General features: G+C 38.7%; 1 protein-coding gene across 1 annotated transcript in view; it reads left to right on the forward strand.

Moving 5' to 3' along the window:
• GRIK3 (glutamate ionotropic receptor kainate type subunit 3) overlaps positions 1-18394 on the forward strand; it is a 2817598-nt gene that overhangs the window by 2478732 nt on the left and 320472 nt on the right. The window contains exon 13 of the mRNA XM_044083835.1: positions 14621-14838. Coding sequence (XP_043939770.1) covers positions 14621-14838 — 218 coding nt within the window. The remainder of the gene's footprint in view (positions 1-14620; positions 14839-18394) is intronic.

Consider the following 18394-nt stretch of genomic DNA (forward strand, 5'->3'; position numbering starts at 1 on the left):
AACAAGTGCAGAAGGAGTCTATTAGGAAGAATGAGGTAAAGAGATGGGACTGGGGGGAGTGTCCCAGATCAAATCTACAGTGGGGTCGGGCAACTGCAAAAGCCTCCAAATTTAAATAACAAGACAGGAATAGGGAGGGTAGGAGAAAACCAACACCAGCAGAGATCTGAAAAACTGTACTCTGAAGCAAAAATAACAGTGCACAACTTGAAGTCAGCCAGCAATGATATAAAATGAGTCAAGCAACAATTAACAGTACACAACTCTGAAGTGCCAGAAAAATATACTTAGCTCTGTATATCTCCAGATAGTTTGAAGAGCACTCTGTCAGGACACAGGAAGGCTCCAACAATGATATGCAGGCTGTTACTAAGAGGGTCTAATTTTATGCAAGTAATCCTTGAGATAGTTAGATAACACACAGGATGTAAAACCAGTTATACCAACTTAAGACACAGAGAAATAGGGGGAGGTGGGGAAAACAAACACCTTCAGCAGAGATCTGAAAAACTATACAGTGAAGCAAAAATAACAGAGCACAACTCTGAAGTCAGCCAGCAATGATATAAAATTAGTCAAGCAACAATTAACAGTACACAGGCTATAGTACTGGCTTTATCCTAACAGGGTTATATATCAGCCCTAGCAGGCAGCAGGAACAACTACCTTCACCCAAAACAGTCAGCAAAGAACACTCCTTGACAAAAAACACGGTAGTAATATGATGAAAATAATCCACTTCACGAGTTAATATAAACACAGATTTAATAACCACAGGTTTAGCGCTTTCATCTACCAAGAGTAGACTTCTTCAGAACCCATGGTAAAAGAAATTCAAGTACATATTTAAAGTGAATTTGGCGCCAAAAAAACAATTAATTATTCAATCAAAGTTTGTTTCAAATTACATACAAAATTGTTCACATATTTATGCATTCAATAACACTTGTGCAAAAAATCTTGTACAAAAAATATAATAAAACTAATGTATGACAGTAAAAAACTGTAAAAGGTTGGTATTTAACTAAACTTACATTATCAAATCACTAATATGATTTCAATTACTAAAAACTCTAAAAATTCTATACATACATAATAATTCACATACATAATAATTGAGTTCTAAACTAAATTGCACCTGATAATGTTCCTTAAATAAATTAATGTTCCTTAAATTGATTACAATGCTACAGCTACTAATGTGTTCACCCTCTATCTAAAAGGAGGAAAGGTTTTATACTAATATTGTCGTTTAAACCTGGCCAAGAAGTAGCATCACACATTATCTGCCATTTTGACTCCAGGCACGACAATCCTACCTTCCAATTCCCTCCATAATCACTCACCCCAATTTGGTCAATAATCTTGAAAGTGAAACCATGGTAGGATCCCTTCTCACTAATATGTTTACTTAATGCATTCTTCATGTCACATTTTTTGATCTTGTATAGATGTTCATAAATACGGGTTTTCAGCTTCCTTTCCGTCTTACCGATGTAATAGGCCTGACAAGCAGAACAGGAAGCCAAATAAACCACCCTCATGGTGTTACAATTCCCCTTTTTTCCATAACATGTGGTTCTGTTGCTGTTGGCCAGTTTAGTAATCCTGTTAACATTAATATAACAACAGTATTTGCAACTACCACATTTACTGGTGTGTTCATCTTGAATACTCCTAACACCCTTATTCTTCTTCATTCCACCTTCTGTAATTCTTTTAAGATTAAATGAGGTTTTAAATACTGTAATAGGATGGTCTCCTAATACCTTAGCAATGTCTTCCGTACTTGAAAATACATTCCAGTGTCTTTTCAAGATCTCTTTAACCAAATTGGAGTAGGGGTTAAACATAATTACACACACATTTCTACCAGTTCTTGCTACTTCCTTTTCTGTATGACTAACAAACGTACTTCCTAATAACGGAAGATATTTAATCCCCCATGTTCTCTTCACATAGTTGGTAACATCTTCCACCATAGGTGTAGGGTATCCCCTGGCTAGAAACATATCAGCAACTAACCCCATCTGTTCCTCCATAACCGGTCTTGTAGAACACATACGTGCAACACGAATGCATTGTCCCTTCAAAACATTTTTAAAAATGTAAGGTGGGTGACAACTCCCATACTGTAAATAATCATTAGAAAACGTAGATTTTCTATAGATTTTAGACTGGAATCCTACATTAGTGTTGCTAATAAATGTATCCAAATATGGTATTCCAAGCCTCTCCACTTTGTAGGTGAATTTAAGAAAGCTGGTGGTGCATTCAAATAGGATATAAAACAGGGTATATCTTCTAATGGTCCCTTCCAAAGAATAAAAAGGTCATCTAAAAAACGTGTATACATGACAATGTTATTGGAATATTCACTAGAAAGGACAAATGTTTCCTCCCATTCGAGCATGACAAGATTCGCAAAGATGGGGGCACAAGATGCCCCCATTGCCACACCTCGAATTTGTTTAAAGTATTCTCCCTGATATTCAATATAATTGTGTGAGAGAACAAGTCTCATCATATCAAGAATAAGACATATTTTGTCCCAAGCTAGATTAGAATGTTTTCTCAAGCTGTTCTCAAAATATTCCAAACCGATGGTGTTAGGAATACACGAAAATAGATCCTGAACATCTATAGTCATAAAAATCAAATTAGGAGACCATATGTCATGTTTTAACTTACTTAGGAAATCCCAAGAATCTTTCGTTAAATGGGGAACATTGAGATATACATGTTTACACCAATGGTCTATGGCGACCCCTATGTTAAATGTTTTGGATTTTGAACCGGATATAATAGGTCGAAAGGGGGGGTTTTCTACGTTTTTTATGGATTTTAGGGATACCAACAATTCTAGACATAACTGGGTGCTCTGTTCTAATAAAGTCATACACATCGTTCGTAATACGATTGTCTAACAAAAATTCCTCAATAACCAGATCTATTCTATGATATCCAATATTGATCTGGTTAATGGATGTCACTTCATAGTTCCCTGAGTTAAAAAGGATATCTTGTATGGCTTTACAATAAATGTTGGTTTCAAATATCACTAAACCTCCCCCTTTGTCCGGTTTCATTATCCTAATATCACTATTTGCAACTACCTTATCCAAACACCATCTTTCACCCTTAGTGAGATTGTCGTTGAAAAGTGTGTCATACCATGGGTCCCTCTGTATACACCTATACAAGTTGTAAATATCCTTGCATACCATCCGTTCATAGTTGTTCACCTGCCCATTGGTAACTGGTATGTATGCACTTTTTCTGACCAATTTTTTAGGGGAACCTTCACTTGTAGCATTATTTGTAGCATTATTAAATTGGAGTGCTAGCTGTAGCCTACGACAGTAAAGTTTTACTTCCTTTGAAACATGTATTTTCAAGTACGGAAGACATTGCTAAGGTATTAGGAGACCATCCTATTACAGTATTTAAAACCTCATTTAATCTTAAAAGAATTACAGAAGGTGGAATGAAGAAGAATAAGGGTGTTAGGAGTATTCAAGATGAACACACCAGTAAATGTGGTAGTTGCAAATACTGTTGTTATATTAATGTTAACAGGATTACTAAACTGGCCAACAGCAACAGAACCACATGTTATGGAAAAAAAGGGGAATTGTAACACCATGAGGGTGGTTTATTTGGCTTCCTGTTCTGCTTGTCAGGCTTATTACATCGGTAAGACGGAAAGGAAGCTGAAAACCCGTATTTATGAACATCTATACAAGATCAAAAAATGTGACATGAAGAATGCATTAAGTAAACATATTAGTGAGAAGGGATCCTACCATGGTTTCACTTTCAAGATTATTGACCAAATTGGGGTGAGTGATTATGGAGGGAATTGGAAGGTAGGATTGTCGTGCCTGGAGTCAAAATGGCAGATAATGTGTGATGCTACTTCTTGGCCAGGTTTAAACGACAATATTAGTATAAAACCTTTCCTCCTTTTAGATAGAGGGTGAACACATTAGTAGCTGTAGCATTGTAATCAATTTAAGGAACATTAATTTATTTAAGGAACATTATCAGGTGCAATTTAGTTTAGAACTCAATTATTATGTATGTGAATTATTATGTATGTATAGAATTTTTAGAGTTTTTAGTAATTGAAATCATATTAGTGATTTGATAATGTAAGTTTAGTTAAATACCAACCTTTTACAGTTTTTTACTGTCATACATTAGTTTTATTATATTTTTTGTACAAGATTTTTTGCACAAGTGTTATTGAATGCATAAACATGTGAACAATTTTGTATGTAATTTGAAACAAACTTTGATTGAATAATTAATTGTTTTTTTGGCACCAAATTCACTTTAAATATGTACTTGAATTTCTTTTACCATGGGTTCTGAAGAAGTCTACTCTTGGTAGATGAAAGCGCTAAACCTGTGGTTATTAAATCTGTGTTTATATTAACTCGTGAAGTGGATTATTTTCATCATATTACTACCGTGTTTTTTGTCAAGGAGTGTTCTTTGCTGACTGTTTTGGGTGAAGGTAGTTGTTCCTGCTGCCTGCTCGAGCTGCTGTGATCCAAGCGGGTCTTTTTGGGTGATTTGGTACGTGTTCTGCATCGGTTTCTATATATCAGCCCTGTTCAGCCAAAGAGTGTAATCAGGAAATTAATACATTTTTTTTCTGCAACCAGCAACAGCTTTAGTGGGGCCCCACAGAGTCAAGAATAATTAAGGCAGTCTCGCTTTATCCATTTGTACAGACTGGGGAGTGGGGACCACTTAACGTCTAGAAGATGTAAGTGTCTGAATGTTCTGTGATATATTTTATGCCTTACTATTAAAATGCAATTACTTGTTAGCTGCATTTTTATCGATACCCAGAATAATAATGTATGTGTTTTGACATCATTTGGTGTGTGCATAGATAAACAAATCTGTGATATTTTATACACACACACACACACACACACACACACACACACACACACACACACACACACACACACACACACACACACACACACATACAACATAAGCCATAGGAATACTAGATTTGTACTTATTCCAGCAAATAGCAATACAGTGTGCAGCACTGGTACTGCCACACCAGATGAGTGACTGCTGTGTAGCATTACTAAATAGCAGCAGGGTTAAATCATTATTATTTACCTCATTGTGGAGTAATGCATACCTGTCACCTTCCCTGATTTCAATGGCCTTTCCTGATTTAGCCTCATAATTTTGATCTGTCCTTTATAAAAAGTTTAATTTGTTAGCAAATCACTCAGGATTACAGACAGTCAGTAAAAACAAAGTGATATGCTTATTATCCAAAAATGCATGATGATGCAAAAAGTGTTATTCTGTTAGCTTTTTTATTGAATTAGAATATTTAAAACATGTTCTTAATTTTGAGCCTTTATTCTGCTGTTATTATTGACATTGCACAAAATTCTTCAGCAGAAAGTTTGAGAGTTACCGTATTTGGCTTTCTGATAGTATTTATAAAACTCCCTGAAAAAGAAAACCATCCCACATTTAGATCACTCTGGGATGCTGATCTATCTAGTGCTTTCATTGCTTTTGTTCATTATGAGATTTAATCTAACAGGGTCATATCGCAGCCCTATTCAGGCAAAAGAGCATGATCAGGAAATTAGTACATTTTCCCTTCGATTTTCCACAACCAACAGTAGCTTTTGTGGGGCCCCCAAACAGTCAGCTATGATTAAGTGGACCCACTGCAGCCACACGTATTGCAGGTACCTAAAACTGACTATTTTGTTAGTTTTAGTGAAGAATGACCAGTAAGCCTAGGGCACTATGTCAATGGTAAAACATCTAATGAAATTGTAAAGCCTGTTACTTGATAAAACACAATGTTACTGTAAACAGATATATCTTTCATTTTGAAGGGAAATTATTATTACCACTCCTTTGGTTTATTAAGTATATGGAATTGCTGTACTAGTTTTTATTGGTTCAACAGACATGTTACAAAATAACAAGATAAGATAGCTTGCTTTGTTTGGGGGCCCCCCAGGAACAGGGGGCCCCCAGCGACCGCAAGGTTCACTGGTGCCTAAAGCTGGCTATGCTTGTCAGTGCAACATTTTATGTTCAGATATTTTCTGGCTAATTATGTAGCTTTAAAGTATTTTGCAATTAACTTACTCCAAAACTTTTGGTGTGTAATCAGTTTTAAATATTTTTTGCTCTTGTTGCCTGCTAATCATTAAGCTTCTTGAACCAGAATGTTAATGATTTCTTCCTCTTACACTGGTCATTTACAGCCCACATCATATTCTGTGAATCCCTGTACTGTTAAAGTTGCCATAATGGATCCAAATTCTTGTTGGGGGGACCACTTTCATAGGTAAGAGCTATCTGGAGTAGGGTTCATCATCCAGGTATCCATAGTAAGTTGATTATTTTCTCAAATCTTTAAACCCTGTATCACATGACAACTGTCAAGAATGTCTGCAGTATCTGTCCCTTACATGTGTGCTTCTGTACATTCCTGGTATGTGTCCCTTACATGTGTGCTTCTGTACATTCCTGGTATGTGTCCCTTACATGTGTGCTTCTGTACATTCCTGGTATGTGTCCTTACATGTGTGCTTCTGTACATTCCTGGTATGTGTCCCTTACATGTGTGCTTCTGTACATTCCTGGTATGTGTCCCTTACATGTGTGCTTCTGTACATTCCTGGTATGTGTCCCTTACATGTGTGCTTCTGTACATTCCTGGTATGTGTCCCTTACATGTGGGCTTCTGTACATTCCTGGTATGTGTCCCTTACATGTGTGCTTCTGTACATTCCTGGTATGTGTCCCTTACATGTGGGCTTCTGTACATTCCTGGTATGTGTCCCTTACATGTGTGCTTCTGTACATTCCTGGTATGTGTCCCTTACATGTGTGCTTCTGTACATTCCTGGTATGTGTCCCTTACATGTGTGCTTCTGTACATTCCTGGTATGTGTCCCTTACATGTGGGCTTCTGTACATTCCTGGTATGTGTCCCTTACATGTGTGCTTCTGTACATTCCTGGTATGTGTCCCTTACATGTGGGCTTCTGTACATTCCTGGTGCAGATACAGCAGTCATTATTTAGTCTGAAAACTGCTGATGACTCTCACTATGACAACCAGACACACTGTCTACCAGTACAGCAGCAGATCTGTCATCTTGCCTCCAGCATGGGCAAGTGGGCAGTGACTGCTTACTGCTGCCCTCCTTGAAAGGCTCTTTCTTCTGTACCTTGGTCAGTAATCCACACTGGGTCTGCTGAGACACAGTTAGTGGTTCATGTTTCTCTCTCTCTCATTCATTCTCTCTGCTACATAGAGGATGTAGGTGTGTATTGAATTTTCATCTTATTTGCATTAAAAACATCCTGCTGTACCTGAGATTAATACTACAGAGGTAGATAATGCATCAGAAATAGATATCTTAGCATCTATGGCTCTGAGAGGGGTTGATGTCAAGAATAATCATAAAGTAGAAGAGTGATCTATTGTACAATTATATCTACAAATATATAGAGTAAACAAAACCACAAAGAAATGACATGCTTAGTCGAAATATTTTATTTTAAAGAGAAGGCTAAGGAAACATAAGTAGACATCTAATTTTCTGAATTCCATTTATAAATCATGTGTATATGTATATATCTATATCTATCTATATATATATATATATATATATATATATATATATATATATATATATATATATATATATATATATATATAAGGTCTACCTGACATTGTCAAAACCCCACATCATTGAATACAAAATGGTTGAGACGAGAATATCAAAATCCCGTTTCCGCGAACCTAAGGAACAACAAAGATCTTCCCAAGGTAAGTAACCCATTCTTCAAGACAGTGAACTTTGCCCTTCTCCCACTGTAGTCTGATCTTGGAGTTGGTATATTTAGTGAGGGGGGTAGAGGGTGCAGCCCCCCCTCATCGGGGGTGGGGGTGTGGGGGGGCGTAGGCATCCACCTGGATGGGTTAGGGTTGGTGTGGTTTAGGTTTTATTTCTTTTTGGATAAGTGGTTACGTACCGTGGGAAGATCTTCATTGTTCTGCTGGTTTATTGAAATGAGATTTTGATATTGTTGTCTCTATAATCTCATATTCAATGATGTGGGGTTTCGATGATGTGAAGTAGACACATATATATATATAAATAACACAATCAAAGTATTACATAGCTCACAACACCAGTGTGCCACCCAACAACAGCCCCTAAGGCAAGACAACATACCCAACACGTTAGTCATAGGTGACTCTATAGTCAGGTACACTGATGTCCCACTTACCAGGCTGAACAAGGAAAAAATTACAGTCAGCTGCCTGTTGGATGCCAGGATTCTCCACATAATGCATGCACTCAAGTCACTAAACAAGACGTACAGATATGACTCTATGATTGTCCATGTTGGAGTGAATGACTTGAGACATACCTCCCTGGACTACATGAAAGGAGACATGGAAGAGTTCTTGGATCATGTGGCCCAGGCAGGTATGACCCTAGCCCTGAGTAGTATCCTGCCTTTGCCCAAAATTATACCACAGTATAAGGACAAAATGATTGACTTCAACAATTGGCTAAGCTTCTGGTGTCATTCAAAGGGGATTCAGTATCTGTCTGCCTGGGATGACATGATCAACAGAGCATGATGCTTTGCCAGAGATGGTCTGCACCTGTCGCACCTGGGATTCAGGTTACTGGCTAAGGCTCTTGCCACCCCTATAGTACCTTCTTTAGATAAAGTTCAAAGGGAAACATCACCACCATAACAGATACAAGCATGCAAAATCTGAAAGTAATGCTACTCAGTGCTAGATGTCTAAACCTCAAAATGCACTCTCTTGAGGCACTCCTAAAAATGGAGAACATTGATATCTGTGCAATAACTGAGACCTGGTTCAAGGCTCCAGAGAGCACCCCTGCAATACCAGGCTACAACTCTTACCACACTTTTTGGCCACCAAATCAGGACTGAAACACTAAAGGTGGAGGAGTGTCCATATTCACCAAGGATATTCACAACACCAGGCTAGTTGCACAACACAATGCGTCTGAAATTCTGCAGGTGCAACTAACACTATGTAAGACTGCAATCCAAATTATACCTTGCTACAGATCGCCCACCATGCCCCAGGATTCTCACTACACATTTCTAAACATACTGGAAAATATTAAGATGCAACCAAACACCCTAATACTGGGTGATTTCAACTACCCTGCCATTAACTGGAAAAACTACTCGTGTACCAACACCTTTGCCCAGCGATTCTTGGAATTCATAAATTCCAACACCCTGGATCAACTAATCCTTAGTCCCACTAGGGGCTCCAATATCTTAGACCTGGTCATTACCAACATGGGAAATCAATGCTGCACACCTATAGTCACCCCCTCGTCGGTCAGGTCCCCAGTAAGGAAACATCTGTAAAATACTTCTCCAAACCCAACTTCATGTTACTCTAGTGAGAAGTGACAAACTTCATGACACCCATGCAGACAGGAACTGAAAGTTTGACTGCTGAATCCTGCACTAAGGTAATGTACGAGCACATCCACTCATGCATGAATCGTGCCATCCCCAATAGAACCAAGATGCTCTTCTCCAAAAAAAGGAAGCCAATATGGTGGTGCCTTGCCATAAACAAACTTTACAACAAAAGGAAGAAACTGTTGCAGAAAAGAGGAAAATCCCAGGATGCAAGAAACTCCCTTACCAACCTCAGTAAAAAGCTGAGATCCCTCATTAAAACCTCCAAAGCTAGTTACGAAAATAAAATTGCCAAAGATTCCAAAGACAACCACAAGGCATTCTATAGCTATGTCAAGAATCTAAATGGCAACTGTCAGATCTACTTTGAGCTACAACATAATGACATTAAATATACTGATCCAAAGGATGTTGCCAATATCCTGGCAGATCAATTCAGTGCAAACTTTACCCCCCTCTTACCCCCTAAAAGGCTCATCTCAATACTGAAAGATTACCAAGTTCCAGTAATAACGGACATACAAGTAAAAGATGCACTCTCCAAAGCTAAGAATACAGCATCCTTGGGACAAGAATACATCCCAGGCTGTGTACTACATGAACTACAAAATGAAATGGCACCTCACCTAAGTGTCATGTTTAATCATAGCCTCACCTCAGGCTTTGTGCCCACTGAGTGATGCACAGCTGCAGTTATCCCTCTCCACAAGGGGGGGGATCCACCTTGGATCCCGGGAACTACCGCCCCATCAGTCTGATGAGCCTGATCTGCAAGGCCACTAAACGTATTATCATGGAACTTATAAACAAAGATATTGGCAACATTCAAACACTGGACCCAATGCAGTTTGGGTTCGTGAAGAGCCGATCTTGTCTCCTGAACCTCACTGAAGTCTTCGAATCAGTCTCTAGAGCTGTGGACAAGGGTAAAATGTTCCACACAGCCTATCTGGACCTCGCTAAGGCCTTCAATGCCATCCCCCATGCTGGTATCATAGATAAACTTATTATGCTGGGCATTAATCCCTATGTCACTCGATGGGTTGCCAACTGGCTTACTGACAGAACCCACACTGTAAAAGAAGCTGACTCCAAATCCAGCTCCAGAAAAGTGACAAGTGGAGTACCTCAGAGTTCAGTCCTGGGACTGCTCTTGTTTGGCATCTACTTCTCTGAAGTACAGGCCGACACTAAGAGACTCTGGCTAACAAAGTTTGCAGATGACTGCAAACTGGGAGCCATTATTTAATCCCCAAATTATGTGGATTTTCTACAAAAGGGCCTTACAGAAACAGATGCTTGGTGCAAGAGCCATGGGCTCAAGCTCAATGCCAAGAAATGTATAGTTATCCCCATTGGGAAAAAACAAGTACCCGTGAATTACCACATAGGTGGCAGTATATTAAACACCGAAAGTGTGATAAGAGACTTGGGGACACAGGTGGATAGTGGTCTCACCTTCGATAATCACATCAACACAACAGTAAGGAAATCCTTCTATGTGACACACCTCATCAAAAAAAAAAAAGGAGGTCATTGTCCCACTGTACTCATCCCTCATTCGACCCATTATAGAATACAATGCCCTGTTTGGTATGTACCTCTCAAGACATCTGCAACAACTGGAAAGGCCGCAAAAATACCTCACTAAAAAAATCACAGGCCTAACGCAGATGCCTTATACTGACCATCTAAAAAAACTCAACCTATACTCTGTCGCATACCATCTACTCAGAGGCGATTTCTGCTTAGCATACAAGGCCATGGCAAACCAAGAGCTGTTGGACGTGCTACACTTAAAGAAATCGCAATCCCTCAGAGACACACGTTCCAGGAATCTAAACCTTGTCATCACAATGAACAAAACATGCTGGAGGGATAGGTTCCTGACCCAGAGACTCCCCAGACTCTGGTATAAGACTGCCTATACATGTCAAACAGAGCGCCTCTTTGGCCCTCTTCAAAAGGAACCTTGATGATTGGATGGGAGATAGGAAATTCACTCCGGGAATCACGTCAGTTGCCTTGCTAGACAGGGGTCCAGGGAAGTAAATACTGCGGGAAGAAATAGCCAGGGAATTGTTATAGCTAGGCTTGTATAGGCCCTAGGGCCAATAGCCTAGTACCAACCTATGAACCTATATCTATATATATATATATAGATATATATATATATATATATATATATATATATACATACATACACATATATATATATATATATATATATATATATATATATATATATATATATATATATATATTTGTAGTCAAAAAAATAGAATTATCTCAACCTTCCACTGATTGCGGCATATTGCGTGCTGATTTGAAGTTCTCTAGTTTGAGGTCAATAAGCTATGAAGTTATCCAGGTTATTTTTACTTGAATGCTAAACTTTTATTAACACATTTATAAAAGCATCCTGAGTCTGTTACAAGAGAGGTTTAATTCAGTTTAATAGACAATCTCTTTCTTTTCCTTGTATTAAATTTATTTGTTAAAACATCCTGAATATTTTACCAGAGGTCAAATGGCTGGTCCAACACATGCATAATACAACAGTTCTCTTGCATTCAGTTGAATTTTATATATTATGTGTCCATGGCTTTTGGTCCATAGGTCTATAGATTAGTTCTAGGCTAACTGCCCTGTTGGGCTATTTTAATTCTAGCCAATTATCCCATGTGAGAATCAAGCCCTGCACCTTGTGTGTGTAAGGTAAATATGTTAACCATTATGCCAATCTCCCTCTGGTTTTATTGCAGTTTCGCAAAATTCATGAGTATCATGTTTTGTAAAAAAATAGCCAATGATCATAAATATTAATTTAAAGTTTATAGAATGGAACACAACTTGACAGATGGAAATAAGCATCTGTAATAGTTATATTATACTGCAATGCCTTTGATATGATAGAAGTTAATTAATTTACTCTTCATAGACACACCATCATAATAACTATAGTTGCAATGTACATGTTCTAAAATCATTCCTAATTACTTTTTTTGGAAATAAGGGGTCAAGTATTTGAGTACCACTACCTTGAGGCACACTTACTGCTCGTCACTTGCTCTAAACAGCAATTGCCATAATTCCCACTAGTCTGATTAAACTGAATTGCCTAGCCCTCCAACCCCTTGTTCCTACTAAATTGCATAGTACTATCAGAACCTGAACTCTAACCCTAAAACTCATATTCAGTCCGTAACCCTAACCCTAACATGAATACTGCCTCACTAACCCTAAAACTCCCTTCCTTCTCCCAAAACCTAATCACTTATTGTTGCATAACCACCATACTCAACTGCAGTTTAATAAACATAAATCCCCCTCTCACTCACAAAACTGAATGTCAGTAATAACCATAGTTATTATAATGGTCTGTCTACAAAGAGTAAATTAATTAACTGTTATTTAATTAACTCCTGTACAGCTCAATAAATCTTAATTGCACTACAACTCCCAAAACCTGAAGTCCCCAATTGCTTCCTAACTTCACTCATACTTCCGAAATCTAAATCTCTGCTTCCCTCCCCAAACTTAAATTCCCAATCACACCCTAAACCTAAAACATTCTTTTTGCTTACTAATTCTAAACCTCCTTGCCACTCCATATCCTCTAAAACTCCCCTCCTGCCACCTTTATCTAAAGTCCCCAATCACTGCCTAAACCCCCACTAATCCAAACTCCACCCCCAGTTGCTGCCTAAAACCATAATCTCCATCTCACCATCTCCCATTCCCTCAATATGGCTGATGCACTTAATAACTCTAATTCACATAATTTGATCACACAAGGGTGCATCACATCTATTGTCTCCAGGATGCTGTCACAATTTGATGTACATGTTATTCAGGTGAGGTGATGAGTTGCAGTCCATGTGAGCTTCAAGATACTTGAGCCTTTGTCGGTGAGATGGTTATCTTTGAGCAGTCGGAACTTGGGTGCTTGTAGAAGATCAGCAATAAGCTCCATCTTGGTAACTTACTGACCACTTAGCACAAAGAATGGCTAAAAAAAAAATCAGAGTCATACCTAGGTTGGGATGAAGGGGTCAGCCACCCAAAGAATAATTGTTAGGGGGTGTGATCGGCAGACACAGATCAGTCTTCAATATATTACCAGCATTGCATTTCAGGTCAGAACTGCATTACCCCACAGAGGACTGGATTATTGGTATTATAATATGCCATTATTTAAGGAAAAGTCTTACCTTTTATAACTAATGTCATTGTATAAATGAACTTTAGTGATCTTCCGCCAGCTGCTTGTAGTCTGAGGCAACAAAGGTGTGTAGTGGGCATGCTCTTTGTCTGCACAGTATATTGCTATATTAAATTTTATTTCTCTCTGCCTGTGCTATCTTATATTTTCTGGAGTCTTGACATGGTTTGTGTATACTTTGATGGAATGTGCAGATATTTTCCTTGCATTTTTGGTCTGCTCTTCAAAAATGTTTTGTTCTCTGGCAAATGAATGAAGAATGAAGTCAATAAATAATGAGGGACCTGTCTGTTAACCAAGATAATTAAATCATGTAACCAAAAACATTTTACTTATCCGTATATTCATATTTTTTTATTCCACATGCTGTATACTTACTTGGGATTATGCTTCCCATTTTCTTTTCTGTTGAGTCCATTATTAGGGATTTAATTCTACTCAGCATCAAGCACAGTCAGTCCTTCTAGTGTTTGAAGGATACTGATGCATTTTTTTCCCTGCTTCCATCAAACATTTTTGTGTGAGGGCTTTTCCCAGAGTGATATATTTGAAAAGTGTTGCTTGCAAAGTAAAAAAGGCTTTTCTTCACTGCTGAATGGATTTAGATTAAAATATATCAATCAGTTCTCCACTCATTACCTTTTGAAACACATTTTTTAATTGCCTAACAGCTAGTTTTTGTATTGTATTTCAAGTGTTGAGGGTCAAATACAATACTTCAGCTATGGAAACACACCTAATTCTTTTAATGTTAAATACTTGCTTATGAAACGCACTGCCTATGTAAAATGCCGGTTTTCTGTTTAGAAATAAAAAAAATGCAAGTATACATTTGAATTTCAAGGTGTAAAATAAAATGTTCTTTGTTTCTTTTCTTTAGGATCCGAGCTCATGCCTCGGGCTTTGTCTACACGAATTATTGGGGGCATATGGTGGTTCTTTACCCTCATTATTATTTCTTCATACACCGCAAACCTCGCTGCATTCCTCACGGTGGAGAGAATGGAAACAGCGATTGACTCACCTGACGACTTGGCCAAGCAAACAAAAATAGAATACGGGGCTGTAAAGGATGGTGCCACAATGACATACTTCAAGGTAAGGTGACATATACCAAGCATGCCTGCTAACATTTTTTTTAAAGCACCGTTTTAACTGTTTATCAGTACAGTCATAATTTAGCAATGCACACTACAAATTCATTCACGTTATCCTTTTAGTAGAGAAGACATGCTGCTGTGCAAAAATATTACATTTAGTGATATAATAGGAAGCACATGTGAAGCAGTTAATGGATTACATCCTTCTATGCATGACATGCTTATAGGAGTACTTTATAACGGAAAAACTAATATTTAGCAAAAATTTTAGAGAACATGCAACATGAATGGATTAATAATACAGTATTTTAAATGTCACTCTGAGAATTTCTTTGAAAAACAGTACTAGATGCAATGCTTTATAAATTTCTTCAAGGCCAAAGACAATCACAAGACATTCTTTAGCTATGTCCACAAACTCAAAGGCAATGCACATTCTGTGCTGAGCTTATTGTTAATGGAGCGACCTATACTGAGTCAAACTACATAGCAAATATACTGGTGGACAAAATTCAGCTCTAACTTTATCCCTCTCTCTTACCCTGAACCTCACCTCAGAAAATAACTTCAAGTATGACACTTCCTACCTACTATCACTAGGGAACAGGTCCTAGATGTTTTCTCTAAGGCCAAGAACATTGCATCAATGGGCCCAAACAATATTGCAGGATGCCTTCTTAATAGCATGAAACATGACCTGTCAGGCGATTTGGAATTGTTATTTAACTGTAGCCTCCAAATAGGCTTTGTGCCTCATGAATGGAGACCAGCAAGCATCCCTCTGCAGAAAGTTGCTCCATCTACATATGTTCATAGGTGTGTACTAGGCTAATGGCCCTGGAGCCTTTACAAGCCTAGCCCATAGGATTATCCTGGCATCATGCCACCCGACCTTAGTTCCTAGTGCCTCTGTCGAGTAGAGCCGCTGGAGTGATCCCTGGGGTGAATTTTCACAAAGGAGCTCCACAAAGGAGGAGCGACTACAGACTCTGGGAAGTATCGCCCCATTATCTGACAGGTCTGATATGCAAAGCGCATCATCATGGACCTAATAAACAAGGATGTAGGGGAATCTCCAAACTCTGGATCCCACACAGTTTGGTTTTGTGAAGTTTAGATCATGCCTACTCAACTTGGTTGACTTCTTTGAGTCAGTCAAGAGAGCTGTGGATGAAGGCAAGGTGGTTCATACAGCCTACCTTGATCTGACCAAGGCCTTTGATACCAATCCCCATTCAGGAATCATAGAAAAACTCACTAAGCTAGGCATCAACCCCTATATCACTAGGTGGTTTGCAAACTAGCTCACAGATAGAACCCACAGTGTAAAAGTAGCTGACTCCAAATCAGACTGCCGACCAGTCACGAGTGGAGTCCCACAGGAATCGAGCCTGGGTCCTCTCCTGTTTGGTATCTACTTCTCAGAAGTCCAGACCAACACGAAGGGACTCTGGCTGACAAAGTTCACAGACGATTGCAAGTTAGAAGCCATTATTAACTCCCCAAGTGATGTTGACATCCTACAGAAAGGCCTCACAGAAACCAGCAAAAGGTGCCAGAACCATGGCCTTAAACTCAGTGCCAAAAAGTCATTATCCCCTATGGGGAAAAAAAACATTTCCCATGAATTACCACATCGATGGTAGTCCACTGAACACATAAGGCTTTATAAGAGATCTGGGAACACAGGTAGACAGCTGCCTCTCTTTTGACTACCACATTGCCACTGTGGTCAGAAAGTCCTTTTATGTGGTACATCTCATTACAGAGGGTTTTGCATCCAGGAAGAAAGAGGTCATTGTCTCCCTCTACTCTTCCCTCATTAGGCCAGTCATCGAGTACAATCCCCCATTTGGCATGCACCTCATTAGACACCTACAATAACTGGAGAGGCTGCAAAAATACCTCACAAAGAGGATCTTAGGCCTTAAACACTTGTCCTATATGGACAGACTCAAAAAAATTCCAACTATTCTGTCTCATATCACCTACTTAGAGGCAATCTCTGCTTGACTTACAAAGCCTTGTGTGACCCAGCTCTGTTAGAAATGCTGCATCTAAAGAAATCCCAATCCTTCCACACTACACATTCCAGAGACCTCAACCTCATTACCACAATCAACAGAACAAGCTAGAGGGACATGTTCATAACCCAGAGACTGCCCATGCTATGGAATAGACTTCCCATACACGTCAAGCAGAGCACCTCACTGGCCCACTTCAAGAGAAATCTTGACGAGTGGATGGGAATTAGAAAATTTACCCTGGGGATCTCTCCAAAGGCTCTACTTGACAGAGGCACTGGGAACTAAGGTCGGCTGGCACGATACCAGGTTAATCCTATGGGCTAGGCTTGTAAAGGCTTCAGGGCCATTAGTTTAGTACACACCTATGAACCTATGAACCTATGATTCTTTGTGGCTCATATTTCCAGTGTTTTTCAGCCACTTCAACACCATAATGTTTGCATAATCCCCAGTGCAGCAGTCTTGCCACATAATTATGCCTTTCCGTATACAGTCCTTCTGCCATTAGTATGTCGCAACCAGCAATTAGGTATGCGGCAGTTTCCAACCGTGTTTTACAAAACCTACATTTGTCTATTTCTCCCACATGTTCAATGGACTTTGTAAACCAACATGTACATAGCTAACTATCTTGTGCTGCCAATATTAACCTTTCATCACTTGGTTTGAATTCACCTCTCCTTAACCATCCCTGCATTCGTTCCTGATCAACATGACATTCTTCCAGAAGTTTTCTTTGCTTACAACTATATTTGTGCATTTTCCACATTTCTTACCTTCTCATCTGGTCCTTCACCATATATTCTTTCTTTTGTTTTTTGGCACATTCAGTTGCTGCCTGTTTTTTATCTACTTCTGGTTTGATTTCCAGTCCTGCTTGACGGCGATATGCTTCTGCTAAGTAAAGCAGGGAAATCATCTTAGATTTATTCTCCTCATATTTCAAAACTTTCACTACATTTGGCCCTCATGAAGTCAGCAGATATGTGCGGAGTCTCACAATTACAGATCTATACATGTAATCAATTTCAAGGAGGCCCATCCCTCCTTTGGAAGAGGGAATATATAATCTTAGTTTGCACTTATTTTTATAATTCATTTGGTGAGCATGAGGCATCCTTCTTGTTTTAATATCTAATCTATCCAACACATTTTGAGGCCAATCAATCACTGCAAAACTGTAAGTTAGAACAGGAAGAGCAATTTGGTTTATAGCTTGGAGCTTGTTACTAGACGTCAATGCTGTTTTCAAGATTAATTTAAATCTTCTAAAATATTCCTTACTCGGTTTTACTCGTATTTCTTCATGTTTTACTGCTGATCCTTTGTCAGTTCCCAAGTATTTATACACTCCCTCTTGCTCAAGTTCTTTTATATCACATTATTGTCTGAAACTAATGCTTTCCTGGTGCTGCAGTTTTCCTGCTTTAACAGTTGCTTTTGCACATTTATCAAGGACAAATGACATTCTAATATCATCTGAAAAAGTTTTGACAACCTGCAGCTATGCTTTCAGTTCCTCATCTG

The sequence above is a fragment of the Protopterus annectens genome, chromosome 1.part1 (assembly GCF_019279795.1).
Source record: "Protopterus annectens isolate FY-2018-M chromosome 1.part1, PAN1.0, whole genome shotgun sequence".
Classification (NCBI taxonomy): domain Eukaryota; kingdom Metazoa; phylum Chordata; order Ceratodontiformes; family Protopteridae; genus Protopterus; species Protopterus annectens.